At 40.3% G+C, this 20824-nt stretch overlaps 2 protein-coding genes across 3 annotated transcripts; both read left to right on the top strand.

Moving 5' to 3' along the window:
• Positions 1–1668: 1668 nt before the first annotated feature.
• spty2d1 (SPT2 chromatin protein domain containing 1) lies at positions 1669–8108 on the top strand. The gene is made up of 6 exons (XM_084059890.1): positions 1669–2213; positions 3268–3388; positions 3853–5682; positions 6267–6429; positions 6557–6634; positions 7277–8108. Exons 1-6 carry the CDS (start codon positions 2151–2153, stop codon positions 7362–7364), a joined length of 2343 nt encoding a protein of 780 aa, XP_083916016.1. The 5' UTR covers positions 1669–2150; the 3' UTR covers positions 7365–8108.
• A 755-nt stretch (positions 8109–8863) lies between these two features.
• Positions 8864–17731, top strand: uevld (UEV and lactate/malate dehyrogenase domains). 2 transcript variants are annotated; one of them, XM_084059093.1, is made up of 12 exons: positions 8864–8982; positions 10518–10602; positions 11006–11071; positions 12086–12249; positions 12352–12496; positions 12677–12771; positions 12879–12984; positions 13596–13766; positions 14236–14400; positions 15637–15724; positions 16211–16334; positions 16870–17731. In XM_084059093.1, the coding sequence occupies exons 1-12, from the start codon at positions 8941–8943 to the stop codon at positions 17032–17034; spliced, it is 1416 nt and encodes a 471-aa protein (XP_083915219.1). In that variant the 5' UTR covers positions 8864–8940; the 3' UTR covers positions 17035–17731. The 2 variants fall into 2 exon arrangements, with proteins under 2 accessions (XP_083915219.1, XP_083915220.1); XM_084059094.1 differs by having other exon boundaries at positions 12352–12491; positions 12675–12771; positions 16870–17730.
• The last annotated feature ends 3093 nt before the right edge of the window (positions 17732–20824 follow it).

Here is a 20824-nt window from a genome sequence, read left to right as displayed (position 1 = left end):
CAATCTCTACTTGCCTCCTCCAACAGTACGTTTGCCCATTTGTTTCCTTATAGTGCCATCTAGTGGCACAAAAACACAGTTGGGGTGTTAAACGGATATTACATAGGAACAACACGTCACGCAACGCCACGACACTGGAGGTGTGGATAAAACCCGAAACGGAGTATACTATTAGAACGGAATTGGTGAATTGAGCAATGCGCCCCCTTGCGAAGTTACAGTATATAATTACACTTCCATTATGTGAAGATAGGCTTATTAGGCTCACTAATTCGATCACTGTACTGTGTTGAACACTGTGATTAGCTATTATTAATCTCAATTAGGTTGTACTCTTCTGTCACTTTAGAATGTAGTTAGAGGTTGTCTTTTTCAGTAGCCTATGTATGTTTCATGTTCATTTGGTTTTAGTTAGTGTTATTCAGCAGTCATTCACGTCTGTTTAATGTATAATATAATAACTTTGGGGTTATGCAGCCTCTAGTGTACTTGACTTGCCTTGTGAACTATTATAATTAGGCTATATTACAATGAAGACAAAACTGAAAGGGGGTTGTTTTTATGTAATTCACAGACGTTTTTATTTAGTTACGTTTTGTGATTTTAAACCACCAAAATGTCAGTGCTATACACACACATGCACACACAGACACACACGCACGCACGCACGCACGCACGCACGCACGCACGCACGCACACACACACACACACACACACACACACACACACACACACACACACACACACACACACACACACACACACACACACACACACAGAGTAGATCTGTACAGGTCTGTACACAGACAGACCTGTATTAATCCTAAAGTCAGTTGTCTTAGCAAGCAACACCACACAGTAGGGATGAAAGTTAAGGGTAGAGATTAAGTCCTAACACTAGTAACAAAAGGGCCTCTGGGGGACACAAGGGTCACTGGGGGGGGGGGGGGGGGGGGGGGAGTGGGGACACCTAGGCCAGCAGACAAAGGCCTAATCAGCGTGTTTGTGGTAATTAATGGGTGAAAGGCTCTCTCTCACTCAAGGCTCTTTTGTTGCATCTTGTTTACACATAATGTAAGAGTCAAACTTATTCTTATTCGGCTTCTTCAGTTCAGACATAGCAGGAGGCAGGAGCAGACCCCAACAAGAAAAAGTATCAAATACGCACATTTTCAATTAAAGGTAGGGTAAGTAATATGTTTTGGTATTTTTATTGTTTTGTTAAAAAAGTCAAAGTACTATATTCTTCTGATAGTAATCATTGCTTCAGGGCGTTTGTTCGGTCACAGGGGTCTCTCCAGCTCTTTGATAAACAGAATAAAGTACATGTTCAGGTAGGTGACAACATTTAAGCCAATCAGCAGAGAGCACTGAAAATGAGCTGGAGAGACATGGGAGACTCCTTTTTACTGAACAAACACTCTAGCAATGAGTACTATCAGAATATAGAGCTACCCTACCTTTAAGTAAGCATGCAGTCGTGTCCGTTTATTCAGGAAATATGTATATTCGAATCATAATGTAATTGGGATTGCATTGTTTGCATTGTATTTTATTTTTTATTTTATTTGAACTTCACCTTTGGCTTTGAATGTTATCTGATGCAGTCCTGATCCGCGATCCAGTCCGCCGGAGCGTTCCTACCAAATCTGTTGGATTCGAATTGAATGTGGACCTTTAATTTCACAATCTGTTTTGCATCAGTCACGACGGAATTCCACCTTGATTTCGCTCCGTTTGCGTTGCTTTGTATTTTTTTTTTAGTAGGATCTGAACACACAGCCGGAAGGATCTCGTCTGTATTTGTTACTGTTTAGTGCCAATTCTTCGCTGGTTCCCTGTCAGAGCTAACATTCGTTCCTTTACAAGCTAACTTGGCTAGCGTCAACGTCCAACCTTAGCATGGTGCTGGCGACTAACGGTCTCTCTGCTTCTAGTTTGGTCTGATTTCTCTGATAACATCCCGTGCTGACCGGAACACCAGCGTTTTATTCATAACATTGGACGAGGGGGGCCACTGTTGTTCCTGACATACAATCTTACATTTAAAGCAGTTAAAAACAGTGAACTACGTGGCCAACAGGGCCAGCGTCAAGTCTGGCTCTCCCGATCCAGCAGCCAGCTGACCCCACCTGCTGTAAGCCATCATCATGGACTTCGAAAACATCCTGTCCATCGCCTCCCAGAACCAGGGGCTCAGCTCTGTACAGCAGGTGAGTTAAAAAAGAAACAGATAGAATATAAAGTATGTGTTTGTTGTTGATTCTTCCACGCTGGCAAAGCATCGAGGGTGCTGCTAGCTGAGCTAACGGCTAACTTGTCCCACTCCCTTCTTCATGCCAAGTAACAGTAACAGCTGATCCTCCCAGGGTTGGCTGTGAAAAGGCTTGCCAAGAACATGTGCGTGTGGAATCCATTTACTGCTGGAGTTTGCATATCGCAATGCTGCTACATTGTGATACATATGCAGAAGTATAAGGCAGATTTGCTAAGTTGCTTCACACTGCTAACTGCTTTGTAGATAGATACATACATTGTAGCGTGCAGTAAAGCACTGGTTACAGTTACAGAGTCTGTAACTGGTTACAGACAGTATATGTAACAATATCGTCCATTAATTAGGCAACACATTATGGCAGAACAGTGGTCTCTAAAACAGTGACCATTTGTCCTTTATAAATTAGCCTTTTTTATGTTTGAATCAGTGTGTCTAACTCTAACTAACCTACTAGCTACTCTTCATAAAGAATAACTGAGCTGCACCAAAAGCTCTTTCAAAAATAAGTAATTACTAACTATAATTCCAGGACAAGTTGCTTAGTGAAAGTAGAGTTACATTGGAGCTACATTGTGGCTGAGCACATGTTCTGAGTGCCATGAGAATAAATAAAACAGGACTGTAAAAGCTACAAATGAATGGAGTTGGAGAATTCTCTTGATGGAGAAATTGCTCTCAAAACTCATCTGTTGTGATACATAATCTTAATATGTTTGAAAATGTTACAATGTAGCTTTTGTCAAGCTTCCCAGCTACATGGTGAAAAATATATTTTTTTGGAATTGCTGAACTACTAACTTTAAAGCATCGTTGTGAAAGTCGTGAAGTTAACCCAAAAGTACTGGGAAATATAGTTAAGCTAGTAGTTTAACTTCTTATACCTAAACTACTGTACAGCACTGAATATAAGCTATATCCATTGTAGACGGCGGGTATGTCAACTTATGTTTCTCATTTACTAAACTATTTGTTTTTGTTTGTTTTTGCAGCAGAATAAAAGGTACAGCTTACAAACTGGACCATCCAAAAAGGTCCCAAATGTGAAAGGCGTGAACTCTGCTGCTGTGCAAGCATTTCTAAAGCAACAAGAACAGCAAAGCAAAAAGAAAGGTAACCCACAACTAAAATAACTTCATTCAGCTCATCTCAAGAGTGACACACACATACAGCATGGTAGCAAAAATATCATGGGATGCTTCAGTTCTTATTTTAAAGCCAACTTTAGATGTGTTTGTAAACAAGGATGCAAATGGCTTGCATTTGCATTAACAAACATTCATACAGGAGTTTGAATTACAATCTCTTTGTGAACACACCCCCGCACTGTTATTGTGTAGAAGCTCTCAAAATGTAATGCTCAAATAAGTCCCCATCTACCAAAATAACAGTGAAAACCCCCAAATACAGCAAGAGGGTGATGTGTTTCTGCAGGTAAACACCACCACACTACTCCAGTGGCTGATAACTGCTGGCATAGAGGGAAATTATGGATAAGAATTTATTTATTTATGTGAACACAGGGTAAAGTTACATACTATGCCTTTAATGTAATTGAGCGGGTACTTTTATTTCAGAATTGCAATTCAAGAAAGCCAAGGAGGAACTTACAGCCAAGAGGGTTGAGTTAAAGTCGGACCGTAAAGCACGTGCAATGGCTTCCAGAACTAAGGACAATTTCCATGGCTACAACGGCATCCCAGTGGTAGAAGAGCCCAAGAAGAGGAGATCAAAAGGCGATAGCAGTGAGGATACGTCCATGAGTAGGCCAGCTGATGATTATTACGATCCGGATGATGAAGACAACTATGACTACGAGAAATCAGATTCTGAGCCCGAACCCGAGCCAGTGAGGCCAAGCAAAGCCTCCAGTAGTAGTGGGTATAGCAAGAGCAAGCCCATCTCCAAGAAACCAGCTGGTCCACCCCCATCCTTTGCGGAACTCCTCAAGCTGGCGGAGAAGAAGCAGTTTGAGCCAGTTGAAATAAAAACCAAGCAGGTCAAGGGCGACGAAAGACTCCGCACAGCTGAGGAGATAAGGGAGATGGAGTTGGAGCGCAGAGCCAAGGGGCTGCCGGTTATTAAAGGGAGGGACTCAAGGCCAGAGAGGGAAAGAGATAGGGAAACCAAGTCCCAGTCTAGCTCAAGCTCGTTTAGAAAAGGCACTTTAGAGAAGGAGCAGAGAAATGTGAAGTCACAAAAGAGCTCATCGGAAAAGCCCACTTTGCCCGGTGGATCGGGGAATAGACCAAAGCCAATGTTATCAAGTGATCGAGGCCACAGTTCTTCTAAGCCCTCCCATAGTGACAGACCCAAACCCTCTCATAATGACAGAGACAGAGCCAAACCCTCTCCTAGTGATAGAGACCGACAGAAACCCTCTGCTAGTGACAGAGATCGACCAAAACCTTCTCCTAGTGACAGAGACAGACAGAAACCCTATCCTAGTGACAGAGACCGACCAAAACCCTCTCCTAGTGACAGAGACAGACAGAAACCTTATCCTAGTGACAAAGACAGACCGAAGACCTCCCTTAATGATAAAGATAGACCCAGGTCAAGCTTGTCTAATTCTTCAGGTGCCTTAAGCAGTAAAGTCCCTTCTAAGGGAGCAAGTTCTCAGGTTCCACCCAAACATTCAAATCCCAGGCCCTCATCCGGCCACAAGCCCAGCACCTCAAGTGACCTTAACTCAAAGAAGGGGACTGCATCATTACCTCAGGGAAAGCCCGGGGGTATGCGGCCACCTGGCACATCTTCGATGGGCCAAAGACCTCAGCAGGGGAGCTCCGGACAACCAAGACCCAGTCAGGGAAGCACATTAAAGGGAGGACCCACAGGCGGAGGCCAAAAGCCTGGAAAGGGAGAACCATCAAGGCCTGGAGGTAGCTCTGTGGTGAAATCGGGCAATAATGGACAGATGAGACCGGGCAATAATGGACAGATAAGACCGGCCAATAATGGACAGATTAGACCGGCCAATAATGGACAGATAAGACCGGCCAATAATGGACAGATGAGACCTGGCAATAATGGACAGATGAGACCTGGCAATAATGGACAGATGAGACCGCCGTCGAGTGGCACCTCAAAACAAGGGAGCCAACCTCAGGCAAGACCTGCGGGTGCACCCAGGCCTGGTGGGAATAGTCTCCAAGGTGGAGGAGCAGTCAGGCCCCCGGGGAGTGGACCTAGTCGGCCAGGAAGTGGGGCACCCGGGAGGCCAGCTGGCATGATGGGTTCTGGACCAGGGAGACCCAAATGCACCGTGGTGTCTGAGACCATCTCAACAAGGGACTTCAGTGGATCAGGCCGAGGTGTTCCCCCTCGGCCCGGCATGCAACAGAGGCCTGGGATGGCCCCTAGGCCAGGAATGCAGCCCAGACCTACGATGAGACCCCCATCAGGTAAGAGCCAGAGATGCATTAACCGCCTGAGTCCCACTTGAGACACCTGTGTCTCGGTTTATGTATTAATATCTCACTGCAACACAGGGTACAGTTTTCAATTGGATCTGATTCTGAATCCATAATTTCTGATGATTATTGAATTGTATCCTATCTGAGATAGTGTGAGATGTCATTGTAGTTGGTGATTCTACAGCTGTGAAAGAGTTGAGCAGCATATTATTTAGCTTGGATAAGGTGTGTTGCCATTACACCAGTAGCCTTAAACAGAGCTCACTGTAATACCGGGCCGAGCGTTTGTGTGCCAGAACCATCGTGTGTGAATACTAAGCCAGCAGCACTCGACAGCCTTTGTCACAACTCTTGGGTCAGTTCCATGGAATGGCTGGACCAAGCTCCGTGTTCAGATAAACAAAACAGCGTTCCAGTATCTTGTCCTCGTCCATAATGTAAAAACTAAATAGACATCAACATAGATATCGTATTTGCTTTTCCTTTCTCCATCAACAAATCACATACTTCATTGTTTCTGTTCAAACATTCACAGGTGACAATTAAATTGAAGTATTTTATTTTTCTCCCAGGAACAACGCTCCCACCAATCACCTCTGCATACAAGAGGCAGATGGAGGATGAAGAAGAAGATGAATATGACTCAGAGATGGATGATTTCATTGATGACGGAGACGACGAATCGAACGAAATCTCTAGACACATCAGGGAGATCTTTGGCTATGATAAAAACAGGTACACAATACCACAGTATTGCTGTGACGCACTTAATTTACACAAGGTTAACCTTTTAATATGAAGTGGATTACAGATCAACCATAACTCATACAAATGATTGGCTGTGTCATGCGCTTTACCACAGATACAAGGACGAGAGTGACTATGCACTGAAATTCATGGAGAGCAGCTGGAAAGACCAACAGAAAGAAGAGGCCAGAAGGTAATGCTCTTCTATTACATTATTATTATGTTTATTTTATTGTTGGCATTGTTATGCTTGATTTCATATAGTTCAGTGTGAGTGACAGGAAACCAAGGGCAGAGACAGGAGAGACTTGCAGGAGACAAGACAGGAGTCGGATTCAAAATTGGGTCTTCGCACTCACAAGGAGCATATGGTCTGTGCACTAACCCTGGCACCAGGCACCCTGACCCTTTTGCATTATTATCTTCTGTCTATATCTGCGGCTTCAGAGACTGAACGTTAAATGAAAATAACATTGAAAGGACAGTGAGTGCATCAGTGTGGAGTAACTCTTGACAGCCAAAGGGCCATCCACGCCAAGAATGATAACTATAAATAAATATATCATAAAAAAGAAATCGAATTCAAGTGCAGTCCACACACCACAACGATGACAATAGTGAATGATGTCGTTGTGATCACTTTCAGAGCGATTTGACAAACTGACAGCTGACATAAAAATCCATCAGAAGTTACAGGGCGTCACGTTCAACATGTTTACAGAACGTTATCGTTCATCTGTGTCGATACATCGATATGGACGGCCCTTTAGACTTGGATCACATGACGTGTACTGATTCTCTTTGCGTTTGTACCCCTGTGTTTTGCCGGATTTAGTCTGAGGATGGCTGTGACTGAAGATTTGGAGGAGGAGAAGCGAGATTTGGACGACATGAAGAGGGCAGCCAAGAGGAGAAAAATCTGACGTTCCTGTAGCCATAAAATGAACAGAGAAAAACCCAGCCAGCTGGGTTTTTCGCTGTTCACTGGGATGCCGTTGTAGCCATGGAAATTGTCCTTGCCTGCTTGAAGGCCAACCACTGTGTCCACTTTAGTGCATCTTTAGTTTGCTTTGTGCTTCACATTGTGCTTCACATGTGCTAACATTTGGTTAACAAGGAGGGTATCCAGTACCTGACAGTGGAGGAAGAGGAGTTGAGAAGAGTTAATGGCAAGCAGAAAGATAAAACATCTGACTTACATCATTCTATGAGAATATGCCGGATACAGTTCTCTTTTCTTTCTCATGTTACGCTATTTATTTCCCTCTGTTAAATGTAAGGTTTGCAAAGTCAAGACACAAAGCAGAAATATTTGTATACAAAATTGTAATAACCACATAAAACAGGAGTTGACAATGTGCCATTTTTGTGAACCAAACCATTTCATATGTTTCAAATCATGCAAAACAGGATGGCGTCACTCTTAATTTTATTTTTTAATTTAATAATGGATACTTTAATGATAGAAGAATCATGACCATATAATGTGTTGTAATATATTTTTTTCCCTTTAAAAGGTTTTGACAGAACTGAGTGGCTAATGGCTGTTATTTACTTGTGGTGGTCTTTTTCCTATTGGTCAAAGTGTGACAATCTTATTGTTTAGGTACAATCAAATGAAAACTAACCTGTTCAACAACACAGAGATAAGTGTGATTTGATTAATGGTAAAGACAACATGTAGCAATAAATGGTGTGGATCATGCATGATGTGTATTATCTTTACTTCAGTGGATAGTAATGCAACTTTGGTTCCAAAACTTTTCCATGGCAAGGACCCTCAACTATCCATATCCTCTGGCTGTGTTAATGTGAGCTGGCATAAAAGAAATGAATGAAAATATCAACAACAAAAAAACGGATCTATAAGCACACACCATGTCAAGATGTGAAGCGTTGACCGCTTGTAGGTGCGGTGGGCTATTCTTGCTGTTTTTAAAGAACTTGTGAATTGATATTGAATTGAAATGATTAACCACTTAAACCCCAGCATTGGTATTGTGGGGAAAGCTTTCGCTGAAAATAGCAGATCGACAAGCTCACAACGTGACACGTTGTGTCGCATTGTGAGCTTGTCAATCGTCTATTTTCAGCTAAAGCTTGCCTTTCCCCACAAGAACAGAAAACAGAAAATACACTAGTATTGAGCCCTGAGGGACTCCAGTTACCCATATGGGATTTAAGTGGTAAAATAACTATTTTAATTATATTTGATATATTTTATGTATGATCTTTTTTTAATCTTCATCTGTCCATTCCCGCCCCCTGGCGGCCACCACTTAAAACACCTGCGAGCCGCCTATGAGGTTCTCTTCATTCATCTGTTTTGTCCATAGACTGTATAGGTTTTGTCCCCTCTCGGCTTGCCGTATCTTGAGGCGGTTGTGAGGAAGTACCATAGTTGGAAACCACGCCCCTTTGTCAACAAAGTTTGCGGAAGTTGTGTTATTGTGTAGGTGTGTGATTCTGAGAGAGATATTTGTCATATTAGTTCCCTAGATGGACCTGGGTTCGGAGACCACACAGAAGATACTGTCAAGGGTTGGTATTTACCTAAGAGCTATATTTGAAATGAAAACTACAGTTAAAAGAGTTAAAATCCATCCATTCATCCGGCTAGTATTGTGTCTGGTTAGTAGTTATGGTTTAGTTCAAACGCCTGTAACTGGTTGGACCAGCCTGTCATATAGCTGTCATTCAGGTTTTACAAAGACAGCCATACAGTGGTGGAAAAAGTACTCAATTTCTTACTTAAGTAAAAGTATTAATACAGAAATGTAGACATACTGTTACAAGTAAAAGTCCGGAATGTACTTGAGTAAAAGTACAAACGTATTGTTGGCATCAAAATGTAAAAGTACTCGTTATGCAGAATGTCCCATTTCACAACTTTTCAAATGTATGAAATATTGAAAATAGCAGATCTACAAGCTCACAATGCGCTTGTAGATCAGCTATTATCAAATGGTCGAAATGTATTTAGGGCTGAAGTGGGAAGTATGTTTTGTAATAATCAAAATCTACAAAGTAACTAGTAACTCAAGTTTTCAAATAATGGAGTAAAAGTACAATATTTGCCTCTGAGATGTAGTGGAGTAGAAGTAAAAGTACAGAAAATTGGATACAGTACTTACTTTACACCACTGCATACATAGGACTAAATCAGAAAGTGGGTACACAATTGCCTTGGGCTGGTGTGTGAAGCTTCAATGAATGATCACATGAACGTGTCAATTCTCCCTGATATAAAACATTCCTTGGCAAAAGTGAAGGCTTTGCCTTACTGTGGAGGTGTTCTTGTCCTTGAGCAAGGCATTGAATCCCCACCTAGCTCGACTAGTTACAGAGCAGTGCTGCAGTGAATGTACACAGGAAAATCCTCAGTGTTCATTGGAAGGTGCAGTAAGTGATTTTCTTTTGTTTAGATAAGCGTACATTTTTTTGCTCTATATTCTGATAGTAATACTTGCTATAGAGTGTTTGTTTAGTAACAGGGATCTCCCTGTCTCTTTTTATGTTTACTAAAGAGCTGCAGAGACTCTCCAGCTCTTTAGTAAACAGAACATGCATCTTCAGGTCGGGATACCAATTTTATGCATTCAGGAAAGAGAATTCATACAGGATACAGTATAAACAAGTGCAATTGGAAGTGATGAAACAAAGAAATGAGCAGACAAAATTGTAACTGAAACACTATAAATGTTAAGCTGATAAATGGGTACTCTCCTGAAATTGGCAAACCACCTGAAAATGTATTTTCTGTTTATTAAACAGCAGGAGAGACTCCTGTTACTAGACAAACACTCTATATAGCATGATTAATATCACAATATAGCTTTAAACAAAACAAATATCACTTACACTGCCTTTAACTGAGTGTACAAATATTACACGCCATGTGTACACTCTCTGAGTTACAAATGCATAAAAATGACACAGGAGTTTACTGTGTAAGGCAAGGTTTTGCTTTGACATACAGAATGGTCAGGATTGACAATATTTATGAATGTTATTGATTGATCATTCCTCTCAACAGTTTACATTACTTTTTCCCTCCCCCACCTTTGTGATATCAGTACAAATTCCACGATGTTGCCATTCAGGAGCTGCAGAAGATCCATCGGATATACCCTGGGATGAAACCAGTGACAGGCACATATAGTAAGGCTTCTTCAATAAACATAGCATCTACTACTTTGTTGCTACTGATTTAAATCAGGGTTTTAACCCATTTAGACCTGAGGCCGATTTTGAACACGCCTTCAAAATCCTTATCTAAGTTTTCTGAAAAACTTCAAATATTTATTCAAAAATTACAAAGAAATGTTGCTATATACTGTACATAGCAACAAGAATCCCAGAAGGGGTTCTCGCTTGAAAGGTATAGTTACATAATGGGGTTCCAGGTCATAATGGGTTAATATAAATATCAGTTTTAGACCTAGGTTAACTGTTTTCACAGAACAGGTATGTTCTCCACACAGTAAAATCTTCAATGTTCATTTATGTTCACTTTACGGTTGAATTTCTCGGGAGACCCAATTACACTCATTGCCCATTTCAGCTTTCAGTGACGGCTCTCAAAAGGATCTCCTGAGGTTGATTGGTAACGTCCCTGTCCAGTATGAAGGTAAGACATGCACTGTCCACGCATGACTGATTCCTGGTTGGATTCGGTCACCATCTACTCTTGAACTCAATATGAACCAGGAAGGAATCAGTCCCTATCTATCTGGACATAGTGACTGATTAGACTACATCCCTTCAGGGTGATAAAGACCCCTCCGTTATCATGTCAGGGTCTAATCACCCTGTCTGGGTTTATTGATTATCCCTTGCATAAACATAATTTTATACATTTAGATCGTGTCAAAGGTCATGTCTCACCTAGACACAGGATGTGACACGAATTTTCAAGATTCAATTTATCCCCTAAGCAAGCAGGCAGGCTCTATTTGCTCAACGGTAAAAATGTCAGCACTTGTGCAGGAAAAGAGGTTCAAATCCGGGGTAGAAGAGGAAAGTTACACAGTGCAGCTTTAAGTAACACTTAACCCGTCTCTCCAGCTCTTTAGTTAACAGAAAATACATTTTTAGTTAGGTCATCAATTTTATGAATTCAGGAGAGAGTACCCATTTATCAGCTTCTATTTTATAGTTTGCCTAGTTTGCCAGTTCCAGTTTTGTCTGTTAATGTTTGGGTTTTTGTTTCATAACTTCCAATTTCACTTCTTTATTCTGTATCCCGTATGAGTTCTCTCTCCTGATTGGATGAACTTGGTATCTTGACCTGAAAATTGATTTTCTGTTTTCTAAAGAGCTGGAGAGATGGGGGAGACCGCCGTTACTGAACAAACACTATAGCAATGATTTCTATGGGGGAAAAGAGCTATTTAACAGTTGTTACTGAAGATTTCTTATTTCTTACTTATACTATTATTATGGTTATTTCCCCCCTGAAGTCTTCAATGGATGGTGCTACATCGACGGAAAGGGGAGGGGTGTGCGTTCAAATTCACAGACAATGCATGGTGTGAATAGCATTTAAACCTAGGAGACAATGGTCTTCTAAGATTTCTAATCTTCTATTCATTGATTCCAAGCATCAGTATTAAGCCCTTACTGTATTTTCATCATGAAACAGGCCGCTCCTACAACCTTCCCATTCAGCTGTGGTTAATGGACTCGTTCCCCTTCACGCCTCCCATATGCCTGCTGAGACCCACCGCTAACATGGTCATCAGGGAAGGCCGGCACGTCGACGCAAGAGGACGGATTTACCTGCCCGAGCTACACAACTGGGACCATGTAAGACCTTGTGTTCATCTGAGCATTTTTTTCCTAAGGTGTCCGGCAGCATTGCATTCTTTAAACACTGGGTTTGTCTGTCTCTCACATTCCTGTTGACAGCCTAAGTCGTCTGTGGTTGGTCTCATGGCTGAGATGATCTCCAAGTTTGGGGAGGATCCACCTCTGTCCTCAAAGACCACAGGAGACGCCAAAGATCCTCATGAGCTGCTGGCCTTTGTGTCGAACCTCCAGATCAACAACAAAGGTGTGTCATTTGTTTAGTCAGCCACACAGGAAAACCATCAGTGTTAATTTAACTCTTGAGAGTACAAATGGAACTATGAACAATGTTGATTTAAACTGACACTAAAGATTTTACTGTGTGATGATTAAAAAACTAAACATAAAGCTATGATGGCTGTCACTAATCTAATGGAAGTTGCAGGTGGTGTTCGACAACATGATCAGCCAATCAACAAAGTCTCAGTTATTGGGGGAGGAGACTTAGGAATGGCGGCAGTTATGAGCATTTTGGCCAAGGTAAATCCTGGTTTGTATTGTCACTCAGGTGTTTAATCTAAGACGCTGAAATACCTTGGCGTAACATTCAACTTTCCTCTTTCACGTTGTCTGTTACTGCGATCTAGGGCAAAGTGGATAAACTTGTTTTCATCGACGTAGCAGAGAGTTCTACCAAAGGTGGCAGCATGGATCTGGAGATTTTCAAATTGCCCAAGGTTGAGGTATCCAAAGGTACGGTATGTCTTGTTTCTATACAAACATCGCAGGGCATCCTTATCAATTATTTCACACTGAGCCCATGCACCCATGTGCTCCACATATCAGCTCCTTCCCTCTCACAGAGGCTTCTGAGTCCCCTTGTGTGCAAGCTGAACCGCTTTAAGCACTTCTTTGTTCCCCTCATCAAAGACCCAAATGACAAGCTATCCAGAGCCAAACTCCGTAACGCTGCTTGTATTTTAACTGTACACATACAATAAAAAATTATTCATGGTGATTTTATGTTGATCTTACTTCACACTATTGTGTCAACACTGGGTCGTTCAGTGGACAGTGCGCAATTTGTTGACAGTCTTTGTTGTACTGTTGTCAGTGTATTTTAACAGCAGATACTGTATGTACTCATAACAAATGTATCCATGGGACAATAAAGTGCTATCCTATCCTATTCCTAATTCATCACAGAGCCAAACTATAGTAGACTCATGTCGTGTCCTTAGTTCGAAACCACAACTTAAACAAACTGCCTCAGTTTGGGATATTCTTGTACACCGTTTGTAGACTTGTAGACTTGAGTCCATTTTAAAGACTGTGTTAACACACTTTGTATGTTATCTTATTAGACCTGTCTGCCTCGGCGGGTTCCAAGGTGGTGGTGGTGACGGCGAACGCGTGGAGCAATAAGCAGTCCTATGTGAGCGTGGTCCAGACTAATGTAGACCTGTTCCGTGGAATTATCCCTGGCCTGATGAAAATCAACCCCAACGCTGTGCTGCTTATCGCCTCACAGCCAGGTCAGTACACAATACAATACAACACAATACAGGTGCAACAGTTAATCAAAGCAATCAATGTAATCGATTAGAAAAAACTATCGATAATCAACAATGTAATAAAATCATCGATAAATGATAAATCCCTATTTTGAGCTGTCACTGTATCATTATAGGTGAGAATTACAGTGAAAATAGCGGATGCGAAAAACGTCACATCACATAGAAAAGCTGTTTTCCCTATTTTAAGTATAAAATAATGCGGAAGGGGTTATTGATTCGTTGATATATCATGTCTTTGTTAAATATAAAACAAAAACCAGCGCTTCTCGATTATTGGATTAATCGAGAAAGTAATCAATGGAACAATCAATAAAGAAATAATTCACAACACAACACACAGGTGCACACATACTCACTGACCCTGTCTACTCTCTCGCTGTCTCACACACTGTCATCACACTCACTGTGTGTGTCTTTCTGGTTCCAGTGGATGTTATGACCCATGTAGCCTGGAGACAGAGCGGTCTGCCCCCGTCCCGGGTGTTGGGTGCAGGGTGTAACCTGGATTCAGAGCGCCTCTGTCACGTTCTGGACATTAACCTGAACACACACAAACAGGCCTGGGTCATAGGAGAGCTGTCTGACGACAAAGGTGAGGGCAATAATCAATAATGTCACTGCATAGAGGAGCAGGGCATTCTTTCACTTTATTTCCCTTGTTTATCACAGATTTTTAAACCGAGTCCTATGTTGCGCTGTTGCGCATATCAGAGAAATGGCCACCGAAGTAGGGCCATTTGAAGTGTTAAACACTGCTGTAACACTGCTGCTGTGGCCCATATGTGTGCAATGTAGGTTTGTTGGGGGCCCTGTGATAGCCAGGAGCCACACGGGGCCCCTGGTGTGGCTATTCTGATGGCAGACCCCTGACCAGTGTTGGTGCCAAGTTTGGTGCGGATCTAAGCAACGGTGCGCCCCGCAGGTCTGCATGTTACGTTTGTGACGTACACCGCCCGCCCGCCGTCGGTTGACCCTATTGGCAATTTTAATATAGGATATCTCAGTAGTAGGGCTGGGTTACATGACTTCAAATCAGTTTCAAACTTTTGCCACTATTGTACAATGAAGTATAATACAGGGTTAAGTGGTTAATCAGACTCATTGATTGGCCCGATTATAAACAATCTATTCTGCTTCTTGATTTTTCGATTAACCTACATGAGCAAGATTAAAGCTCTTTTTATTTTCTTTAGTGAATAAAATGTTATTTTGTCCAATCTGAATATGTTAATACAATACAACTTATACAATTGGGTTGGTTGTATTTGGTCTCCCTGCTCTGCTATTGTGACATTTAGATCCAGTGTCTAGGTTGGACAGGACCTTTGACCAATCCTGTTTCTGGTTTGAGACAAATTTTGACCTTTAAGGTTTTTGACACTTCACTAAAGGTCTTTCTTTACAAAAGAAACCCCATTTAATTTTAGCTCTCTATGTTTCATTTTCTTTTTTTTTAATGAACATATATTTGTTTGTAGTACTACCTGGTTCCCTTCCTGTCTGTGTTTTTTCATTTTTTATAAGTCATTGATGTTGATTGGGCTTTTAGGTTAAACACTGTCTAGTCACAGAAGCTAGGTGGTGGCAATTACCATCCCCTGGACCACCAAATGATGCCCCTGTTTACTGCTCGCTCTCTCATCTTTACAACTTCATATTTTTGCTTTACAGTACTTGGTGTTATTGTATTGTTTTATTCTGTATTACACAGGCATGACCAGCTCTGCATTCTCTCCAAATCTCATAGTCCATTGTTTCCGTTCTAAGAGGCCTCATGACTGCCATGACTCATGCGGTTGCACTGTTCTCTTATTTCTTTGTGTTCAAGTTGCTGTGATGAGTAACATTGGGCTGAGTTCCAGCCAGAGCCCAGAGATCGCTCCAGCCTCCAGCATATCCAAGCCACTGTTAGACAGGTAAGGACAACAAATAGTGTTGCATTTGCATGCGCAACTTGAATCCCTTTGATGGAAGGATTTCCTTATTTCCAAATATGTATAGATCACTTATTGGACATACAGTTCTCATGCCCTCTGAGTTATTGGTCAGTTTTGTTCACTTAAACCATATATACTTGGTCATAAGATGAATAGCGAAAATATACAATCTACAAGCTCACAACACGTTACATTATGATAAGTTGTGAGATTGTGGATCATCAATTTTTGCTATTTTTGAACAAAAGACAAGAAATTCCGCCTATATGACATGCCCAAAAAAGGTAGGTCAGGTTGAAAGTGGCTAAAGAAATGCTATTCAATAATTAGTTATGATTCCATGTTGTAATTGTGGGAAATGGTTACTTTGCATAGACCCTTAATACACAAAAAAACATCTATATACTCAAGAGCAGGGTTAGCATTACTTGTTGACTTAAATACAGTATATATCCTTGCCCCTAGGGGGATGGAAATGACGAAGAGTCGAGGCCAACGTTCATGGTCCGTGGGTCTGTCCATTGCTGATATCGTCTGCAGTATACTGACAGATAGCAGGAAGGCCCATTCTGTATCAACACTGGCTCAGGTAAAACACTCATCACTGATGACATTTAGAATTTATATCCGTCATAACCTTATATAGGGCATCCCTGTTTCAAGATTGTTATAGTTTAGCATTTTTATTTTCTGTTCTCAATTTAGTTTTAATCTGTTGTGTAAAACAGGATTTCTACTTAGTTTTAGTTTAGTTTTTAAAACTTTGATGTTAGTTTATTATAATTATTTGAAAATTGTAGTATTTGTCAGGGGTGTGATTTAAAAACACCAAAAAAAAACATAGCTTAATATCCATAACTAATACTTAAGTTAATAAATGAACAAAGACAAAAACTAAGGACATTTTCTCTATATTAGTTAAATCAAAGCTTTTCATTTATTCATTTTTGTGAACTATTAAAGCCTTGTCCTGTTGACATACTGACAGTGGTACGTGTACCAGAATGGTGAGCTAAAATGTTTGTTCTTAAGGGTTGTCTAACTCTGCAGTGTTTTACGTTTAGCCCCTAGTGGATCACATTAAATCACAGTACGTTGATGTTTTTCTTTATGGTGCGCTCCAGGGCTGGGGTGGCATAGGTGCAGAGGTGTTCCTCAGCATCCCCTGCATCCTGGGAGCCAACGGCTCTACGCGTCTGGCCGGAGTGTCTCTCGGACCGGAAGAAGACTCCAAGCTGAGGGACAGTGTCACCTCGCTCTCCAACACCATGGCTCAGCTCAGAATATGATCACACTCCGTACATCTGAGCCAGTGGTTCTCAAACGTTGTCATTTCAAGGACCCCCAGTTTGGTGTGCAAAAATAGCAGATGTAGAAGATTGCTGCGCGGCACAAAGTGACGCGCTCTGAGCTCTGCTATTTTTGAAAAGCCAACGCTAAAATCTAAAATGACAGATGCTTTCCTGGTTTTAATGGGTCAAGGCAACAGACCCCCATGACTCAGGGAGTGTACAATTACGGGTCCATTTTGGTTCCATTTGTACACTCTCAGAGTCAGTTCCTCACTATCAATCATTTAGCAGTGGGGACCCCCCTCAAGGACCCCTGAGGTGTCCCTGGACCCCACTTTGAGAACCACTGATCTGAGTTTATCAACGTAATGCAATTCTAAGTTCTCTCATGCGGCACTGAATGAAGTATACCAAACACAGCCATTATGTTTGCTGAAGTTGAAAGCAAACATGGCGATCTACAAGCACAGGACAATAATGTCACTTGTGCCTTATTGGTAGCTTTGCACATAATGATGACATCGTTCATGTCGGATCAGAGTCCCTCCCAACTTATTAACTACGATAAATGAATAAGTTAAGTTTGTTGATATTATGAAATATGTAAACTAATTAGTCATGAAAAATGTTTTTTGCCAAAGCCTCCATATTTATATAAACATATCTTATGGGTTTAATGTGCACTGTAGTAATGCTATAACAGAGTATTTGTCTATATATATATATATATATATATATATATATATATATATATATATATATATATATATATATATATATATATATATATATATATATATATATATATATATATATATATATATATATATATATATATATATATATATATATATATATATATATATATATATATATATATATATATATATATATATATATATATATATATATATATATATATATATATATATAGAAATGACAATGATGTTCCATTGCAATACTTTCTGTTACCAACAAAAAAGTTTAACTTTTTACTGGGCCTTAATACCATATATCAAAATGAGTGTAGCTTGAATTATAATATGACGCTTGAATGTTTTTGGTTATTTTGATATGGTACAGGGTCGTAGTGGTAAAGCATCCAGTGTTGTATATTGTATTGTTGGTGGTGTACAGCTTAAATTAAATTGCCATTTCCTCTCTTAAACTAAACTATACTGTATGACAATCATGTTTGAAGTTAAATTAAATTGCCTTATCTAACTGCTTAGTGCCTTTTCCACTCTAAAACTAATCTACCATATGATAATAATGTTGTGCCTTCATCTTTAAATAGTTTTTGCCATTGTATACAGTAAAACCTTTTTATATATTGTATAATTATCAAACATGCTCGGAAATGAAGTTATGTAACCTATGTGGAAGTGCAATAAAGACCTAACTAAAAAAAAAACGTAACTCTAATGGTTGCATGCATGTTCACAAGCATCAGTCTGAGGCCTAGACCAGTGATTCTAAACCTGTGGGCCCCGACCCACCAGTGGATATTATTTTAATATATTAAAATAATGAATGTAAAAATGTCATGGTATTTTTTGTTAAAAGAAAGGATCAAACCATGGCACCACCTCTTTAAAATAATGAATGTAAAAAAATGTCATGGTATTTTTTTGTTTAAAGACAATAAAACAAAACTGGCACATTAGTCCATGAGCCAGAGCCCCAAAATTGAGCAATGATTACCGAAAGAGTGGGCAAAACCAAACCTATATTAAATTGTTCATAGGTTCAATACGAGTAAATAGATATATGATAACCTTTCCACAGGAGCAGCTTTTTCATATTTATCACACATTTTTTAATTTTCCCCATACGTACATGACAGGTGAAAAAATGACAAAATTTAAAAAATAGTTATCATAATGAAACTTCCCCAGTTGATTACTTACATGAAGACAATGATTTATCGTATTACAAGTTTTCTGAAATTGTATATTTAAATATGCAAATTAAGCATTTAGTCTATGAGCCAGAGCCCAAAAATTGAGCCAGATTGAATATTCCCTCGTTAAAAACCTTTGACTCCAACATCTTAACAAAATGGGGGGAAAATAGAAAGTATGGGGAAAAAATAACAAAATGTGTGATAACCATGAAAAAGCTGCTCCTGTGGAAAGGTTATCATATATTTATTTACTCGTACTGACCCTATGAACAATTTAATATAGGTATGGTTTTGCCCACTCTTTCGGTAATGAAATCTTGTCTGGCTCATGGACTACATCTGCTGGACTGGACAGCAGGTGCAAGACCAACAGTGGATTTAAGGCAAGATAAGAAATAGAAGTCTGCACACTGACTTTGCAAAAGCTCCCAATAAAGGTTTATTATAGATTATCGTTTCGACACCTAGTCTTCTTCAGAATGAAAAATGTGTAGAAGTCTGAAGAAAACTGTCGAAACGTTAATCTATAATAAAGCATCGATTGGGAGCTTTTGCAAAGTCACAGTCAGAGGACTTCTATTATCTATTTTTTGTTTAAAACCTTTTAAAAAAATCATTGTGATACAGATAAATAGGAATGTATACAACATTCGTTCCATTGATCTAAGCCAGAACACTGAACACAATAGATTGATTGATCTATAAAATGAACATGCTCTGAAAATGCATCTGATCACTTAACACTTGACCACTTAAGCACTGACATCCCTGTCACACAAAGCTGTGAGAGGGGGCTGATATGACAGGGCTGTGACGGCCTGACACCAGTGTGAACTCTATAGCCTATAGACTCCGGGCATAGCGACGTAACATGGTCGCCACGCCCTTAAATCGTGCCACTTCCGCCGCCATATTGAGGGAGTAGATTGACAGCTGCCACAAGTGTAGAGTAGTGTAGTGTAGTCTGTAGTCCTGTGTTTGTTGTCCAGCAAGTAGACGGTGTACATTATTATCTATCTCTAACTTGTCTGTTGCTCTAATTTAGCAATGGTACGACAGTGCTGCATTATCGGATGCAATGCCAAGGTTTCAGACGTTAAATTAAAAAAGTTAAATTGCACACATTTCCAACCTGGAGGAAAAGCTGTTGGAGATCAGATGTCGGAGATATCAAAGAAACGGCTTGGCATGGGTATCTTAAATACAAATGGGTATCTTACATACAATGAGATTGAGCTAACAGCTAAATTGTGTTTCTCTATGTGTCCAGTCTGAGAAACGTAGTCTAACGTGGGTCTAACGTGGGTGGCTCACGGTCACGGTGGCTGAGTAAACAGCTGTCTGTCTGTCAGCAAGTGTTCAGACGTCGGAGATATCAAATAAATGTAGTATGGCTTGGGTGTCAGCTGACGAAATAACATAACCTTCAACAACATTCCCAAACACATATAAGCTCAAACGAGCATGACAGCACACAATCAAACATATAAACATCTGTTGGAGGCGAGGTTAGGATCAGCATCAGCGTTGCCATGTCGGCTTATTATAAGCGACTTTGGGCTTCTTTTTATGTGAAGTTGCTTGTAAAATTAGTAGTTTTGTATGGCTTATTTATAAAGTGTACTTGCTTATTTAGGTGCTTGCTTATTTAGGCTTTTTTTTAAAAACAAAAAAAATTAAACCAGTGGTTCTCAAATCTTTTCATGAAAATGTTTTGTGCCAGGGAGCATTTGTGTTGTTAGAATGTTTTAAAAAATATTCCAAATGTTCTTTATTTTATTGCAAGGTTTTTTTTTAATAACCTATGTACAAGCTCACGTGAGCTTGTAGATCGGCTATTTTCAAGTAGTCGATGTATCTAAGCCACTTCTTTTGGGCTTG

This window comes from Gymnoscopelus microlampas (assembly GCF_963454915.1).
Source record: "Gymnoscopelus microlampas genome assembly, chromosome: 6".
In the NCBI taxonomy this organism is placed as follows: Eukaryota; Metazoa; Chordata; class Actinopteri; order Myctophiformes; family Myctophidae; genus Gymnoscopelus; species Gymnoscopelus microlampas.
Note: the sequence above shows the minus strand (reverse complement) of the source record. Positions and strands in the feature narration are given on the sequence as shown.